Source organism: Rhizopus delemar, genomic scaffold (assembly GCF_000149305.1).
Source record: "Rhizopus delemar RA 99-880 supercont3.8 genomic scaffold, whole genome shotgun sequence".
NCBI classification, from domain to species: domain Eukaryota; kingdom Fungi; phylum Mucoromycota; class Mucoromycetes; order Mucorales; family Rhizopodaceae; genus Rhizopus; species Rhizopus delemar.
The window spans coordinates 573,163-586,356 of record NW_027137834.1 but is presented as its reverse complement, the minus strand read 5'-3'; the positions used below and the strand labels follow the sequence as shown (position 1 = coordinate 586,356).

General features: G+C 33.6%; 6 protein-coding genes across 6 annotated transcripts; 5 read left to right on the top strand and 1 right to left on the bottom strand.

Moving 5' to 3' along the window:
* Positions 1-943: 943 nt before the first annotated feature.
* On the bottom strand, positions 944-1,117 carry RO3G_10447 (uncharacterized protein; the record flags this gene model as incomplete). Its single annotated transcript, XM_067665032.1, has 1 exon — positions 944-1,117. One exon carries the CDS (start codon positions 1,115-1,117, stop codon positions 944-946), a length of 174 nt encoding a protein of 57 aa, XP_067521133.1.
* Positions 1,118-1,334: 217 nt separating this feature from the next.
* Positions 1,335-1,779, top strand: RO3G_10446 (uncharacterized protein; the record flags this gene model as incomplete). Its single annotated transcript, XM_067665031.1, has 2 exons — positions 1,335-1,513; positions 1,710-1,779. The coding sequence occupies 2 exons, from the start codon at positions 1,335-1,337 to the stop codon at positions 1,777-1,779; spliced, it is 249 nt and encodes an 82-aa protein (XP_067521132.1).
* A 3,094-nt stretch (positions 1,780-4,873) lies between these two features.
* RO3G_10445 (uncharacterized protein) lies at positions 4,874-5,887 on the top strand (the record flags this gene model as incomplete). Its single annotated transcript, XM_067665030.1, has 2 exons — positions 4,874-5,161; positions 5,207-5,887. The coding sequence occupies 2 exons, from the start codon at positions 4,874-4,876 to the stop codon at positions 5,885-5,887; spliced, it is 969 nt and encodes a 322-aa protein (XP_067521131.1).
* Positions 5,888-7,158: 1,271 nt separating this feature from the next.
* RO3G_10444 (uncharacterized protein) lies at positions 7,159-8,444 on the top strand (the record flags this gene model as incomplete). The annotated part of the gene is made up of 5 exons (XM_067665029.1): positions 7,159-7,229; positions 7,419-7,589; positions 7,635-7,963; positions 8,011-8,214; positions 8,263-8,444. 5 exons carry the CDS (start codon positions 7,159-7,161, stop codon positions 8,442-8,444), a joined length of 957 nt encoding a protein of 318 aa, XP_067521130.1.
* An 861-nt stretch (positions 8,445-9,305) lies between these two features.
* RO3G_10443 (uncharacterized protein) lies at positions 9,306-11,655 on the top strand (the record flags this gene model as incomplete). The annotated part of the gene is made up of 8 exons (XM_067665028.1): positions 9,306-9,477; positions 9,527-9,699; positions 9,750-10,093; positions 10,150-10,360; positions 10,415-10,636; positions 10,692-10,841; positions 10,894-11,187; positions 11,242-11,655. 8 exons carry the CDS (start codon positions 9,306-9,308, stop codon positions 11,653-11,655), a joined length of 1,980 nt encoding a protein of 659 aa, XP_067521129.1.
* Positions 11,656-12,895: 1,240 nt separating this feature from the next.
* On the top strand, positions 12,896-13,171 carry RO3G_10442 (uncharacterized protein; the record flags this gene model as incomplete). Its single annotated transcript, XM_067665027.1, has 2 exons — positions 12,896-13,010; positions 13,122-13,171. The coding sequence occupies 2 exons, from the start codon at positions 12,896-12,898 to the stop codon at positions 13,169-13,171; spliced, it is 165 nt and encodes a 54-aa protein (XP_067521128.1).
* Between the last annotated feature and the right edge of the window lie 23 nt (positions 13,172-13,194).

Sequence of the window (13,194 nt, the reverse complement as noted above, 5' to 3'; positions counted from 1 at the left end):
CAAATATAAAAATAAAACATCGATATACAAAAGCCAGCAAAGAGTCATTACCATATAAGGTCAAATACCGGGCCATTGTAATATTTTTCTTGTATAAAAGTAGGAGAGCATGCATCCTGCGTCAGTTATACAGGATTTTTCACAGACTCTGAAAAAAGTTGCAGTAATTTTGAAATTGATCAATCTAAGGTTTTGAAAAAAAGACAATTTGTTTATTGAAAAAGGCCTGGTGTAGGCTTGAAAAAAGTGGCGATATACGTTCAAAAATAAAATCAATAATTGAATTTTTTTATTCTGTAAATAGATAACGAAACGGAAGGCTGATAACATAATAGATTTCCTTCAAACTTCACACTGACAAGCTTGGAAAGTGTAGTTATGCTGTATAAATAAAATTCAACGTTTAAGGCTGACTTTTCTCTCAAACTTGAAGTACGTAAACAGATGTTATCCTAAACAAAATGCTGCAGAACTATGAAGAAAAGCTATATAGCATGTTTAAAACCATCTATCTGTTGATATGTTTTTTCTCTAAAACTATATATTTTTATTTGACATGGTTTAAAGATTAATTGCTTCATTGCTTAATTTTTTTTAACACTTTGACAACAACCTAAAACGTTCTTTGAAAAATACTAGAGATTGGCTATCTCTTACTAGCAAGATTAATTTTTAACACATTTTTAGGGTATATATTGGCATGAAGTTGATGCAGTTAAATTTAATTTTTTTTTTAAAAAAACGTTTATTTTTTTTTTTGCTTAGAACTCAAAGCTATAATAGTTTCTGGGGAACAAAGGAACCTACTTGCAAATATGAACATAGCTGGAAATTCCGTATTTGGCAATGAGATAGTTGCCCGGGAGGTGCTTTCCTGGGATGGAGCCCTTTAGAGTCCAAGGAACCAAACTCGACAACATTACTTAAGCTGAACTTGGCTAGTTCATTCCTGAGCTTGGAGTTGGAAAGTTACATTGCTTTTCTTAGGAGTCACTCCAAGCATGTTACTGTTCTTCTGACTCATCATGTAAATACACGAACCAATTGTGCTACTGCCTATCCAATTCACCAAAAGTTTTGACCTTTGCCTTACATTAGGAACCAACTTGTTGACCATTTCCTGATTACCCACTTAAGACGGAAAACAGGTGATAATACTGATTCTGTGATGGGAAACTGGTCTGCTCCAAATCCCAAGATTCATGAGCCCATATATAGTGTAGGGTTTTCAGATGTCCCTTTAGAAGCATGGCTTCCACGTATTCCCGATTGATAAATTTCGAATAAGCAAATGTTGTCCATATTGTGAAGAAACTAACCCGGAGACCTTTCGAATGGCACCAAATCCTCATCCTTATAGAAGAGAAGCCTACCCTCAAGTTATCAGACACTGCCTATTCAGATGCATCAATCAAAACTGCCAAGTATCTGTAGCCAATAACAATGAGGATGACAAGAATAACGAACATCTCTGTCACTGGAATCGGACCTTGGCTGCCTGCCTCAATATGTTGTATATTGCTCGTTCGCTTTGCGAGAATGATCAGATTCCCAAAAGGCTTTGAAATGGTGTTTCTCAACAATGAAGAAACCAAGAAAGCCTCGAGAGCCTCCTAATGACCCAAAAGACTAACATCCAGCACGCCGCTATAGAAACCAGTAAATTTTTGCTGTTCAGCTATCACTATTCAACATCTTGATGCAATTAGCTGTGATGAAGGTTTACCCATGGGATCACAACTGAGCGACATGAGTAATAAGCATGATAGTAGTTTTTAAATTTTTACTCTTTTTCTTTTTTTTTTACTAAGGCGTCTCATATAAACTTGTTCATTTCGCTGTTTGATCAATTCAATATTAAAAAACCAAAATAAAAGATGACTGTATGTGCAACTTTCATCTAATTTCTTTAGTAAAATAACCTCTCTTTTGTTTCCTTTCGTCAATAGATGCCTACGATTCTATTTGATTAGCTTTGATTTTCATTCTTTCTTTTAGGCCCGCTTTATCAATAATAACAAAGGGGGTTTTATATTGTAACATTAAATAGCTTGCTTCTGTAGCTGTTGATATCATTACTGGTCTCAAGCACGCAATGTTGTGTGTGTTTTATGAGAGCTCATTTCATTGGCTCCTTCACAGCCGTTAGTTGGAAGTGACGATTAAAGCCGTTTACGCAACAAAGATTGTAATTTTTTCTCTTCTTTTGCTACTAAGCATCATAACAAATTAGTAACATGATAAAAGGTGATAGCAAAAGAGTACGATAGATTGGACTTCTGATAGATCACAGAAAAACTTAATTAGACGCGTTCTTTTTTTTTCATGTAAGAATTCCCAAAGGAGTATCTCTCTCAAACATTCAGTGAGCTATGTTGTTGCAAAGAACAATTAAAGCTACACAAAAATCTGGGCAGTCCTCTCTTGTGGCTCCTCATATCTATTCAGAAGTACTCTTTTAGCTCATATTTGGTTTGAAGTCAAGATGTACAACTACTTGAGGGATGTTTCTTGATTTGGTGGTATCCTCTTTTGATTATGAAGATAAAAAGGACAGAAAGTATTTCTTGACCCCTTTAAAATTATAAAAACATTGAATTCATAAAGAAAACGATAGAAATCTATCGCCGGTCAAGGTGAATATTGGGACTAGAGAAAAGCAAAAGCTTACTATTGCTAATGTGATCCAAATAAATTAATCTACTAAGCTAGTCTATTAAAGTATAACTTTGTTTGAATTTTTTTTTTTTTTTTTTTTTTTTTTTTTGAAATGCTCGACAACGAAATGCTTGATGAAAAAATTCAATTGATATGGTTCATAAAGGGTGTTATATGTATTATTGCAACTTGATAAATACATGGGTTAAGAAGAGAACCATTAAAGATTGTATTTTTTTTATGAAATGAAAGTCAAAAGTTGATTGTAAATCATTTATTATCATGCTCATAGTGAACAGCAATGAAAAAAATAAACTTCCTTTTTTTTTTACTCTTTTTCTTTTATTTCTCACTCTTGTACGTCCATCTTTAGTATCTCAATAAGACGCCTGTGATCAAACAACCTAACCAAAAAATATAAAACTTATTTAGTATCAAACATCGTTTTCAATAATACAAGAGTATTAATATAGTGATTACGACATATAAGCTTTGAATCTAAAGGTGTTGTTCAGATCAGATAATACGATTTTACTACACTTTTGAAGCATAATGATTGTTTTCTAAAATAAAACGAGTCTTTGTCTCCTTGTTGTCTATTTTTATCTATCCAAATATCAATGTCAGTATCCAATCGTACTTGAAATGATTTTCAAAAACAGTTTTTCTCTTGTTCCTTATTTCAACTGATAAAAATTCATCATTTGTTAGTTACTAACCATATGCCAAGATATAAGGCCAAGTACTCTATTTTCTTATTAACACATCTTGGCACAGAAAAATATTATTTCTTTTCATTTTTAATTACAAAGTTATTTATCTTTGGTGTAAAGAGAGGAAGTTGATGGTTATTTAGAATCATTTTTCTTTCTATTAAACCATACTGCTATTTTCTCCTGAACAGGGTTTTACTAAATAAATTTGTTTATTGTTTAAAAGTGTACACTCTAAAGTAAATACCCCTTTTATCATTTCTTTCTAAATTTTTATTTTGCCAGTATTTTATATATAAATTACATAACTTGGTTTATTCTTTAGCATTCTCATCTTTTTCTTTGCTTCTTTAGAGCATTCTAAAAATAGAATTCAACAAGTTGTTTTTTTATTGTAAAGTAATTCCATAGAAAACAAGGCATCGATTACACGTGTAATTTAAATAAGGTATTTCACGCTTATCTACTTGACTGCGTAGATCCTATGTAAATAAAGAGAGAGAGAGAGAGAGAGGAGTAATAAACAGGAGTTGATGAATATTGATCTTTTTTTGAAACAAAAGGGAAGTTCATGTTCTCAAAATTAAGCTTTTCTTTTTTTTTTTTTAAAAAAAAAAGAGAGAAAAAAAAAAAAAAGGTTCTGGACAAAACTGTATTATTTATGCACACAATCAACACAGCCACTTGTAGTAAAAAAGTAAGATTGCATCTGAAGGCGATCTATTTTTTCCAAGTCTTTATTTCTTATATTCTCTGTACAATGTCGATCCACTTTGAATACGCATGTTATTTTGAATAGATTGTTCTCCTTTATAAAACAATAATAAAAATAAATCAAATTGAAAAGTAAATCGTATTCTTCTTTCACTCTCTTCACTCCTTTCATCTCTACACTCCTTTGCTATTATGAGTTCAATTGTTGATCTAATAGACACTTCAAATGTAATCGATATTATGACATCAAAACCAATCGCTCATTATCAACTCAATTCAACCTCAAAAATACTCTTTCAGCATTCATTTCACTGTATTGAACTCAACAAACACATTCAGCTTTTAGTCACAAAGGTTTGTGTTATTTTATATGCACACAATCAATTACTTTTTCCTTCTTTATCCATTCATCGAGTTCAATTTCGCTCCGCTGACAATAAAATACAATTACTTATTGACCAAAAGAAAATATTTACGTTGGAGCTAATTTCGAAACAAGAAGAATACAACATCTGGTTTACTCCTTCTCAACATACTTGGCTTCCTCTTAAGCAACTTGTCAATCCAAAGCCGATAAAAACCACTGACCTCTTTAGTTATTATCATGATCCCACAGGAGAAATCTCACCGATCTCCGACGATGGAGAAGAACAAGTACATCCTTTTGGTTAGTTTTTTTTTTTAAAAAAAAAAGATATTAAAGCAACTTTCCCTTCCCCTTTTTTTCCCTTTCTTTCTTTCTTACTTGTCACTCTTACTAAAAATAATCTATCATTCATTTAGTTACAATGCAACAATCAACTCCAGCCCATTTGACTAACCAACTCCCTACAACACCTCCTGAAAACAAAAAGAAATCGTTTATGCGCTCTGTACTTTCTGTTGTAGGCTCAACCAAGAAGCCTTCGCCTAACGAAAGCATCGGCTCACCCGATTCATCTTGTCCACCCAACAATCACCCCTCTGGCTTAACAACTCCGCCCATTAGTCGTTCATGTAGTCCAGCAACACCCGTGAGCTATCTTTCTTCTACTTCCTCACTCAGTGAATCCATCGTGGTCAATGTAAGCACCAGAGTAAGCACATTGTAAACTGCACATGTATTGATCAACTTTGCATAGCCTGATCATAAGATGAACCGAGTTCTTTATAGACATGATCAATCTCAAGTGTTTCACTGGAAAAATGAATCCTGGTATGCTGTTCAAAAGACTTGCATGATTCAAGTATGTCAGACGGGAGACAGTCAATCTTATATTACAGTTTATATAAAGGAGAGTAAAGACATGTATCTGAACGCGTGTATTTCATCCTCTACTGTCATTCAAAGGATCAGTCCGACTGACATCAATTTGACTGTATTGGGTGAAGAAAATTACCTTTTCCATTTGAACAGTAAGGAGGATGTGGATCAATTGGTAAAAGTACTTCAAGAACTACAAGATGAATCATCTACTGGTGATGACATAAACAGTTCACTTCAATTGGCAATGCAATGCCAATGTAAACTCTATTTACAAAGTAGTAGTGCTAAATGGAGCAGCTTTGGTAGTGTCTCAATGAAGATATCACAGCATCAAAAGACCAAAAAGATGCATTTAGCTGTAGAGTCGCATAAAAAAGTACTTGTGAGTGCCATGGTGCAAAGTAGAAATGTAGAACGTTTGGGGCCTAAGCGAATCTCGCTTTTATTTAATAATGAAAAAACAAGCATGGTTTATATGATTCAAGTACGTGAAGAGTTAACGGGTGATAAAATCGTTGAATATCTAAAGGAAAAAAACGCACAATTTGGTTGGTGATAATTTATTTTTATTTTGTATTTCTTTTTTATTGTAATTGTTTCGAGTATAAAATACGGTATTTTCACTTTGAATTCAACCATTCTAAATTTATTTAGATAAAATAAAATTAAGAATTCCAAATGCTTTTGTCAAGCAAATTCAAAATCTTTTTCGCACTTAAAATATGCTTTTAGAGATCATGTATAGTCTTTGATGAAAGAATGATATATAATCTCTTGGGTTAACTAGGATACCTTAATCATCAACAACAAGATTTGCTCAAGTACATGCAAACAGTATCAAGCTTCATATCACTTGTTTATCGTAGTAATCGGTCAATGCTACTATGTTCTATGTTTGTTTAATATGTAATTGGATATCAATAGTGTTCGACCATGTCCAGTTTATTGTAAAAGCCCAAATAAGGAATAGTTGTAATCATCGACTACACTAACTTTAAAGAAAGAATAAAAAATGATTGCTTGGATACTTATGAATCATCAGGTATATGACTAGATTGATATATTTAGGTGTAGCCATTCATATACTATTCTCTATCTTTGATCAAAGATAAAGAATGTTTTCTTCTTTTTTTACTGCATTAGCGTCTACTTTGTTGAATGCCCTTTTGAACATGAAGAAAGAACCATTATCAACCTTTTAAATTCAGCAGCACCTCTCTTTTACTCGTCATCACTGATACCGTTTTCTTTCTTTGAAAAAAGGTTTTCGTGTTTAATATTTCATTTAAAATCTACAAGCTTAAAGTGTCACACAGTAAACTTTTTTTCAAACACCGGCATTTTGACACCTTTCTTTTCGACATGAGTGACATTGTAGATTTACTTGTAAATTATCTGGACGGACAAGAAACTGCTAAGCATATTGAGACATGCTTGACAACACTCATTCAAAAAACACTTCAAGATCCTCACTATAGGCAAGTGTATATTGAATAAGAATAAAATCTAATTCACTTTCTACATGCAGAATTCAGCAAGGATCAAGAAAAGAGTTTTGGATCTGTTTTAGTCCGGTCATAAAGAAGATGATAGAAAAAGACTGCTTGGTGAATTTGATTAAATTTGCCAGAAACATAGTGGCTGGAGACTTGAATAATCAACAGCTGGCTTTGTAAGTCGCTATTACTTGTTGGATATGTATCTTATAGATGTGATAGACAATATGGAGCATTGAAGAGCATTCAAAATAGACTGGAGATTGAAGCGTATGATCAAACGATGGACAACAGCTTATTATTACAAGTGAGCACGCAAGCTATCTGTAATATGATTACCAATCATTCAACGGCTATTGATGTCGTTTGGCAAGAGTGGATGCTGAATGGATCTATCTGGAGGTATGGACAAGATGGATTAAGAGATCATATTCTAAACAGTAATAATACAGTGATATACTATCAAAAAACAATGACAATTTGATTACAAGTGTGCTTGTCTTGATGATTAATTGTATAAGAGGAAATAAACAAAGATGGTAAACAGAGTCATCTGATCATTAAACAAAAGGACTAACACATCCATTGTAGTGATTTAATGATAGAGAATGGCAATGGTAGAAAGATATTAGGATTAATTGTGGATGATCTCGAAAGACTACATAGTAATGAAGAAAGCAAAAGCTTTGAATTGGGCTATACAATCTTTAATGAAATGTTTTTATTTGGTTATTTTAAGCAATTATATACCTTATTTAAAGAGTAAGAACGAGTAACCAACAAACAAAAGTTAACAAATTTATATAGTAATTCATCTGTGTTGAGCACACGACAAACTATTTTATTCAAGCTATTAGATTCAAAGATCCATACTTACAAAGACACTTTACCTACCTTTATTAATCACAGAGATTTAGAATTTCTTTGTGAACAATTTGAATTGATAGCTAAAGAAACAGTGCGGGTTATTTTGAACGTTAAAGGATCCTCATCAGAAGACTTACAAGTTGAACAAGTGTCCAATGTTTATACAGCCATTATACTTTTATTTCAAATACTAAATGAGTTATTAATCCTTGAAGCCAAGGGATTAAAGCAATCACTTGCTCATATCAACGTCATTTCTTTGACATTAGGTAATAATGAATATTAATTGCCTTATTTACTTATGAACACTTTAAAGATATCTTGGGTCATTTGCGAACAATAAACTTGCCACCTGCACAAGCCGATCATCCCGAATTAGGATTTAATTTCCTTAAAAGAGAATGTGTTCGAATGATTGGGGCAATGTGCCATGAAGACAAGAAGATTCAAGATGAGATTCGTGAGCTGGGTGGAATACCTTTGATACTTGAACAATTCAAGATAGATGATTCCAATCCATGTAACTATTGATAAAAGCATATATATCTCATTAATAATACATGATTAGATTTAAGAGAATATGCAACATTAGCACTTCGGAACATAATGAAGGATAATATTGAGAATCAAGAAGTGATACGCGAATTAGAACCTCAAGAAGTATTACAAACTGATGAGTTGAACAGAATGGGAATCACGCCTGAATTATTAAAGGATGGTAAAATACGTATTAAAAAGACTGAGTTATAATAAAAATATGACAAGCATAAAATACTCTTAACCCTATCCTCCTTTATCTTAAACATATCTCCTTTTGAACTCTGTTTCATTTAGTGACAGTGATAATATCTGTCAACAGAAATGTGGTCAATGGATCATGCTCACTTTAATTCCTTGAATAATTTCCTTTATCACGTTACCGTGAAGCAAAAGGAAAAGGGGGAAATTGAACAATATGGATGACTGCAGTCTACATTGGAAAGTATTTATGTCATTTTTGGGCATTCACTTGTAAAGTTGATTTACAGAGAAAACATAATAATATGTTCAAGGATCATTTGCCAGCCTGTCCGTTCTCACTGCCGACGTATTACACCATCTTTAGGATACGGTGAAAGTGGCGCTAAATGCCACATTTTGTCTATGTATATTTAAGATCTCTATTACCTGGAAACATGCGTGTATATTTATATTCACAAGACAACTGCAAATCTTGAAAATAGGGGTACTCCAAAAAAGTTATTCTCTACCCCCCCCCTACATTGTCTTTTTCTGCAAAACTTTGTTTTTGGTACAATTTTATATGCTCTCTATTATTGAACTCAAAACATACGCTTTCTTTTCATCAAGTGATTCAAATTCTCAACTGTCTAGTAATAATTCCTTGAGGTTTCTGTACTTTTAAGTCGACAAAAAGATTTGTCACCTTTTTTTCTTTATTCACTGCTGCGATCTGAGTTTTATGTTTAGAAAGCATTATTTGACGCATTAGAGCAAAATATAATTTATTTTCATTGGCTGGAAAATAGAAGGGATTTTAAAGGGAAATAATACAAATTTTATGGGATTTTTTTTTCCCTTTTCTTTTATTTTTTTTTTTTATTCTTAAACATGCCTTCACCTTTCCAACCGCCTTATGCTGTTCCAGTACCTGGAGCAGAGAAAAAAGATGGAGAGACAGTACCTTATCGCCATTTTTTATTTGCAGATAATTTAGTGGATCACCCCGAAGGTGTTTTTACTGCTTGGGACTTGTATGAACATGGTTACAAATTAGCTGGTGGTAAGCTTTTTGATACAGTGATCAAAGCTTGTTTTTAACTCCATTTTAGATAAACCCTTTATGGGTACACGTCGTATTGAGGATGGCGTAGCTAAAGAATATGTTTGGCAAAGCCATCCAGAAGTGCGTAAGCGTATCGAAAATTTTGGTAAAGGTTTAAGTCAACTTGGCTTAAAGCGTCAAGCAGCATTAGGTATTTACTCTGTCAATAGACCAGAATGGGTAAGTACACAAAGCATGCAAGTATAATTTCATCCAATAACATCCATTAGACTATTACCGAAATTACCTCTTACCGACAGGCTTTTATTATTGTCGCCCTTTATGATACCTTGGGTGCCGAAGCCATGGAATATATTGTTAATCAAACAGACATGGAATTTATTGTTTTGAGCGCCGATAAACTTGATAACATCATTCAATTGAAATCTCAAATTGCCTCTATTCATACTGTCATTGTCATGGATCCTGTTGTGGACGAAGCTAAAAAGCAAGATGCGGCTGCTGCAGGTATTAAAGTGTACACGTTTCCCGAAGTAGAAGCTTTGGGAACCTCTTTGATCACAGAAACCGAATTACCAAAACCAGAAGATATCGCAACGATCTGTTACACGAGGTATAGACTTGTATATTAACAAAAAAAAAAAAAAAACTAAAAACTGTGTGATGTAGTGGAACGACCGGTGTACCTAAAGGTGTTGTTTTGACTCAAGCCAACTGTGTAGCTGCTGTTTCAGGTATCTCTGCTGTAGGCGACAAGGGTACATTTGCCTTTATTTCACCTGATGATGTTTACATTTCCTATCTTCCTCTTGCTCATGTATTTGAACGTGCTGCTCAAGGTATTCATTTATTTAAAGGTGCTGCTATTGGTTACTATCAAGTATGTGTATATTATATACAGTTACATATCGAATAACTTACAAATGTATATTAGGGAGATACGCTTAAATTATTGGATGATATTGCAGAATTAAAACCAACTGTGTTTTGCTCAGTACCAAGATTATTCAATCGTATTTATGATAAAGTGTTGGCTGGTGTGAGACAAAAGGGCGGTATATCGGCTTATTTGTTTAATACTGCTTTCCAATCCAAGAAGGCCTATCTGGATTCCACTGTTCATCACTGGTTTTGGGATCGTATTGTGTTTAGCCAAGTAAGTTTTATACAAAAAAGAAAGGGTGAATGTGTATTGATGATGATCATTCTAGATCAGGCAAAAATTGGGTGGTAGACTTCGTTTCATATTGAGTGGATCTGCTCCTGTTTCACCTGATGTGATGGATTTCATGAGAATATGTTTTTCAGCTCAAGTGTTTGAAGGTTACGGACAAACCGAAAACTATTGTGGTGGATGCTTGGTAATTATATTATAAAAAGAGTGAAAGATGAAAAATTAATACAAATGAACAGACGATTGCAGATGATAATACTTCTGGTGTGGTCGGTGTACCTTTTCCTTGCTCAGAAATAAAATTAGTTGATGTGCCTGACATGGAATATCTTTCAACCGATCAGCCTTATCCCCGAGGAGAAATCTGTATTCGTGGTCATTCAGTCATGAGAGAATATTACAAGAACCCCGAAAAGACGGCTGAAACAGTAGATAAAGACGGTTGGTTACATACAGGAGACATTGGTTTATTTGATTCTGCCAATCGTGTGGTTATTATTGATCGTTTAAAGAATATTTTCAAATTATCTCAGGTAATTTTTAATGAACAGCAGCTCTGAGCATCAGAAACTGAGTGTATTTGTTAGGGAGAATACATTGCACCTGAAAAGATCGAAGGCGTTTACCAAAAGCATGAATTAGTCGCACAAGCCTTTATTTACGGTGATTCAATGCAATCCTCTTTAGTGGGTATCGTCGTACCTGACAAAGATACATTCCCATCTTGGGCAAAGGCAAAGTTTCCCTCTGTCGAAAATATTTATGAATCAGATGAAGTCAAAGCAGCCTTTTTAAAGACAGTTACAGCTTACGGTAAAGAAAATGATCTCAAGGGATTTGAACAAATGAGAGCTGTTTATCTCACACCTAAGGAATTCACCATCGATAATGATCTATTGACCCCTACTTTCAAATTGAAGCGTGAGACTGCAAAGAAGGTTTATCAATCAGAAATTGATAGTTTGTATGCTACTTTATCAAACGGTAGAGCTTTCAATTAAATAGCATAAATACCATTTACATTATTAAATCATTATTTTTAAAATTCATTGAACAATACTTTTTATTTGTAGAACACACTGATTGTATTTGATTGGGTGAATGAGGACTTTTTTAATGTTTGTTTGTAAACTACACTGACATCTTGTCCATCGTGTACAACTGTTTATATTCACAATTCTAAATTTATTCGATACACAGGCCCCTTTAAAATACTAGACTTTTTCATGCTTTAGAATGAAATCTTGCGTCATTCAGTTTTAGCCATCCCTCTTAGACTAATCGTACCTTTTTTTTTTGTTTTTGTTTTACTCGGCTTGATGACGGCGCATCAATATAGAGACAAAAGTTTTATAAAAAGAAAAAAGAAAATGCAGTAAAAACCCAATATGTTATATTTGACGCAGAACAAATTGTGTCTTCTTTAGTGAAAAAAAGAAAGAAAGAAAAAGAAACACTTCTCTCAGGGCAGACATCTCATCCGATTGAACAGTAACCTTTATTAAGAGATCTTATTGAGCGCGTGATATATATATATACAGCAATTCGCTCGGACAAGTTCAGTTATAATACATGAAAAAAAAAAGGGGAATGGAAAATAAAGAGTACGGTGAAAGACTGGAGGGTGATTATGATTAGCAATGTGAGTTCTTGAGCCATTGAGGAAGTCAGAGATTAGGGGGAGTCATGTCATTGGCACCCCATGTTATATTGCAAGCTGTCACTTTTACATAAAATGAAATATATAGCTGACCAGCGATGAAGCCAAAGGAGAGCAAACATTGCTAATCGTGGAGGATGTGTAAGCAAATGATTTAAAAGGAATGATAAGGTATTTATAACTGTTGGTGCATATTAAAGCTGTGTATGATTTGGTTCTGAGATGAATGAGTAGGACATGATGTTTGATTTTCAATAGGTAACCAGGCAAAGACACGCATCACATTCGGTGCTCACAAAGTATGTATAGTCGCACAAATAAACCAGCAGCAAAAGAAGCTCAAATGTTTTTACTGCTTGAACCTTGTGCTTACTAAACTGCAGAAAAATGATAACTTTTAATGTTTGTTCGGAATCATTTTTTCATTTCGATGGCTGTTCGGACATTACTAATTTATATCAAGCATTTCTCAAACGCTAAACTTCTATAGTCATCACACACACACACACACTTCTCATAGGATCACAGACTACACAATTCCGCTAAATCCCAACTTTTTCAAAACACCTTTGGAAACAAAAATGTTAATGTTCACGCGCCCAACAACGTGCCTTGAGGATACACACATGTATATTTTGGCTAAATATGTTGTACAACCAAAGTTAAAGTTGCCACTTTTTTTCCTTCAGGGACTGTGTAAGCTTTAGGTAGTTAATCCTACCTCGGCAAAAATAAAGTGTACAGTCCACAACACTTTCGTCCTTTTTTTTTTTTTTTTTTTTTTTTTTTTTCTTACATTAATTATAGCGGGTCTTTATTTTATTGTCATGCTGACCAATGATATAGTAGAGACTTAAACTTTTAGAGTGACTTGACTCCC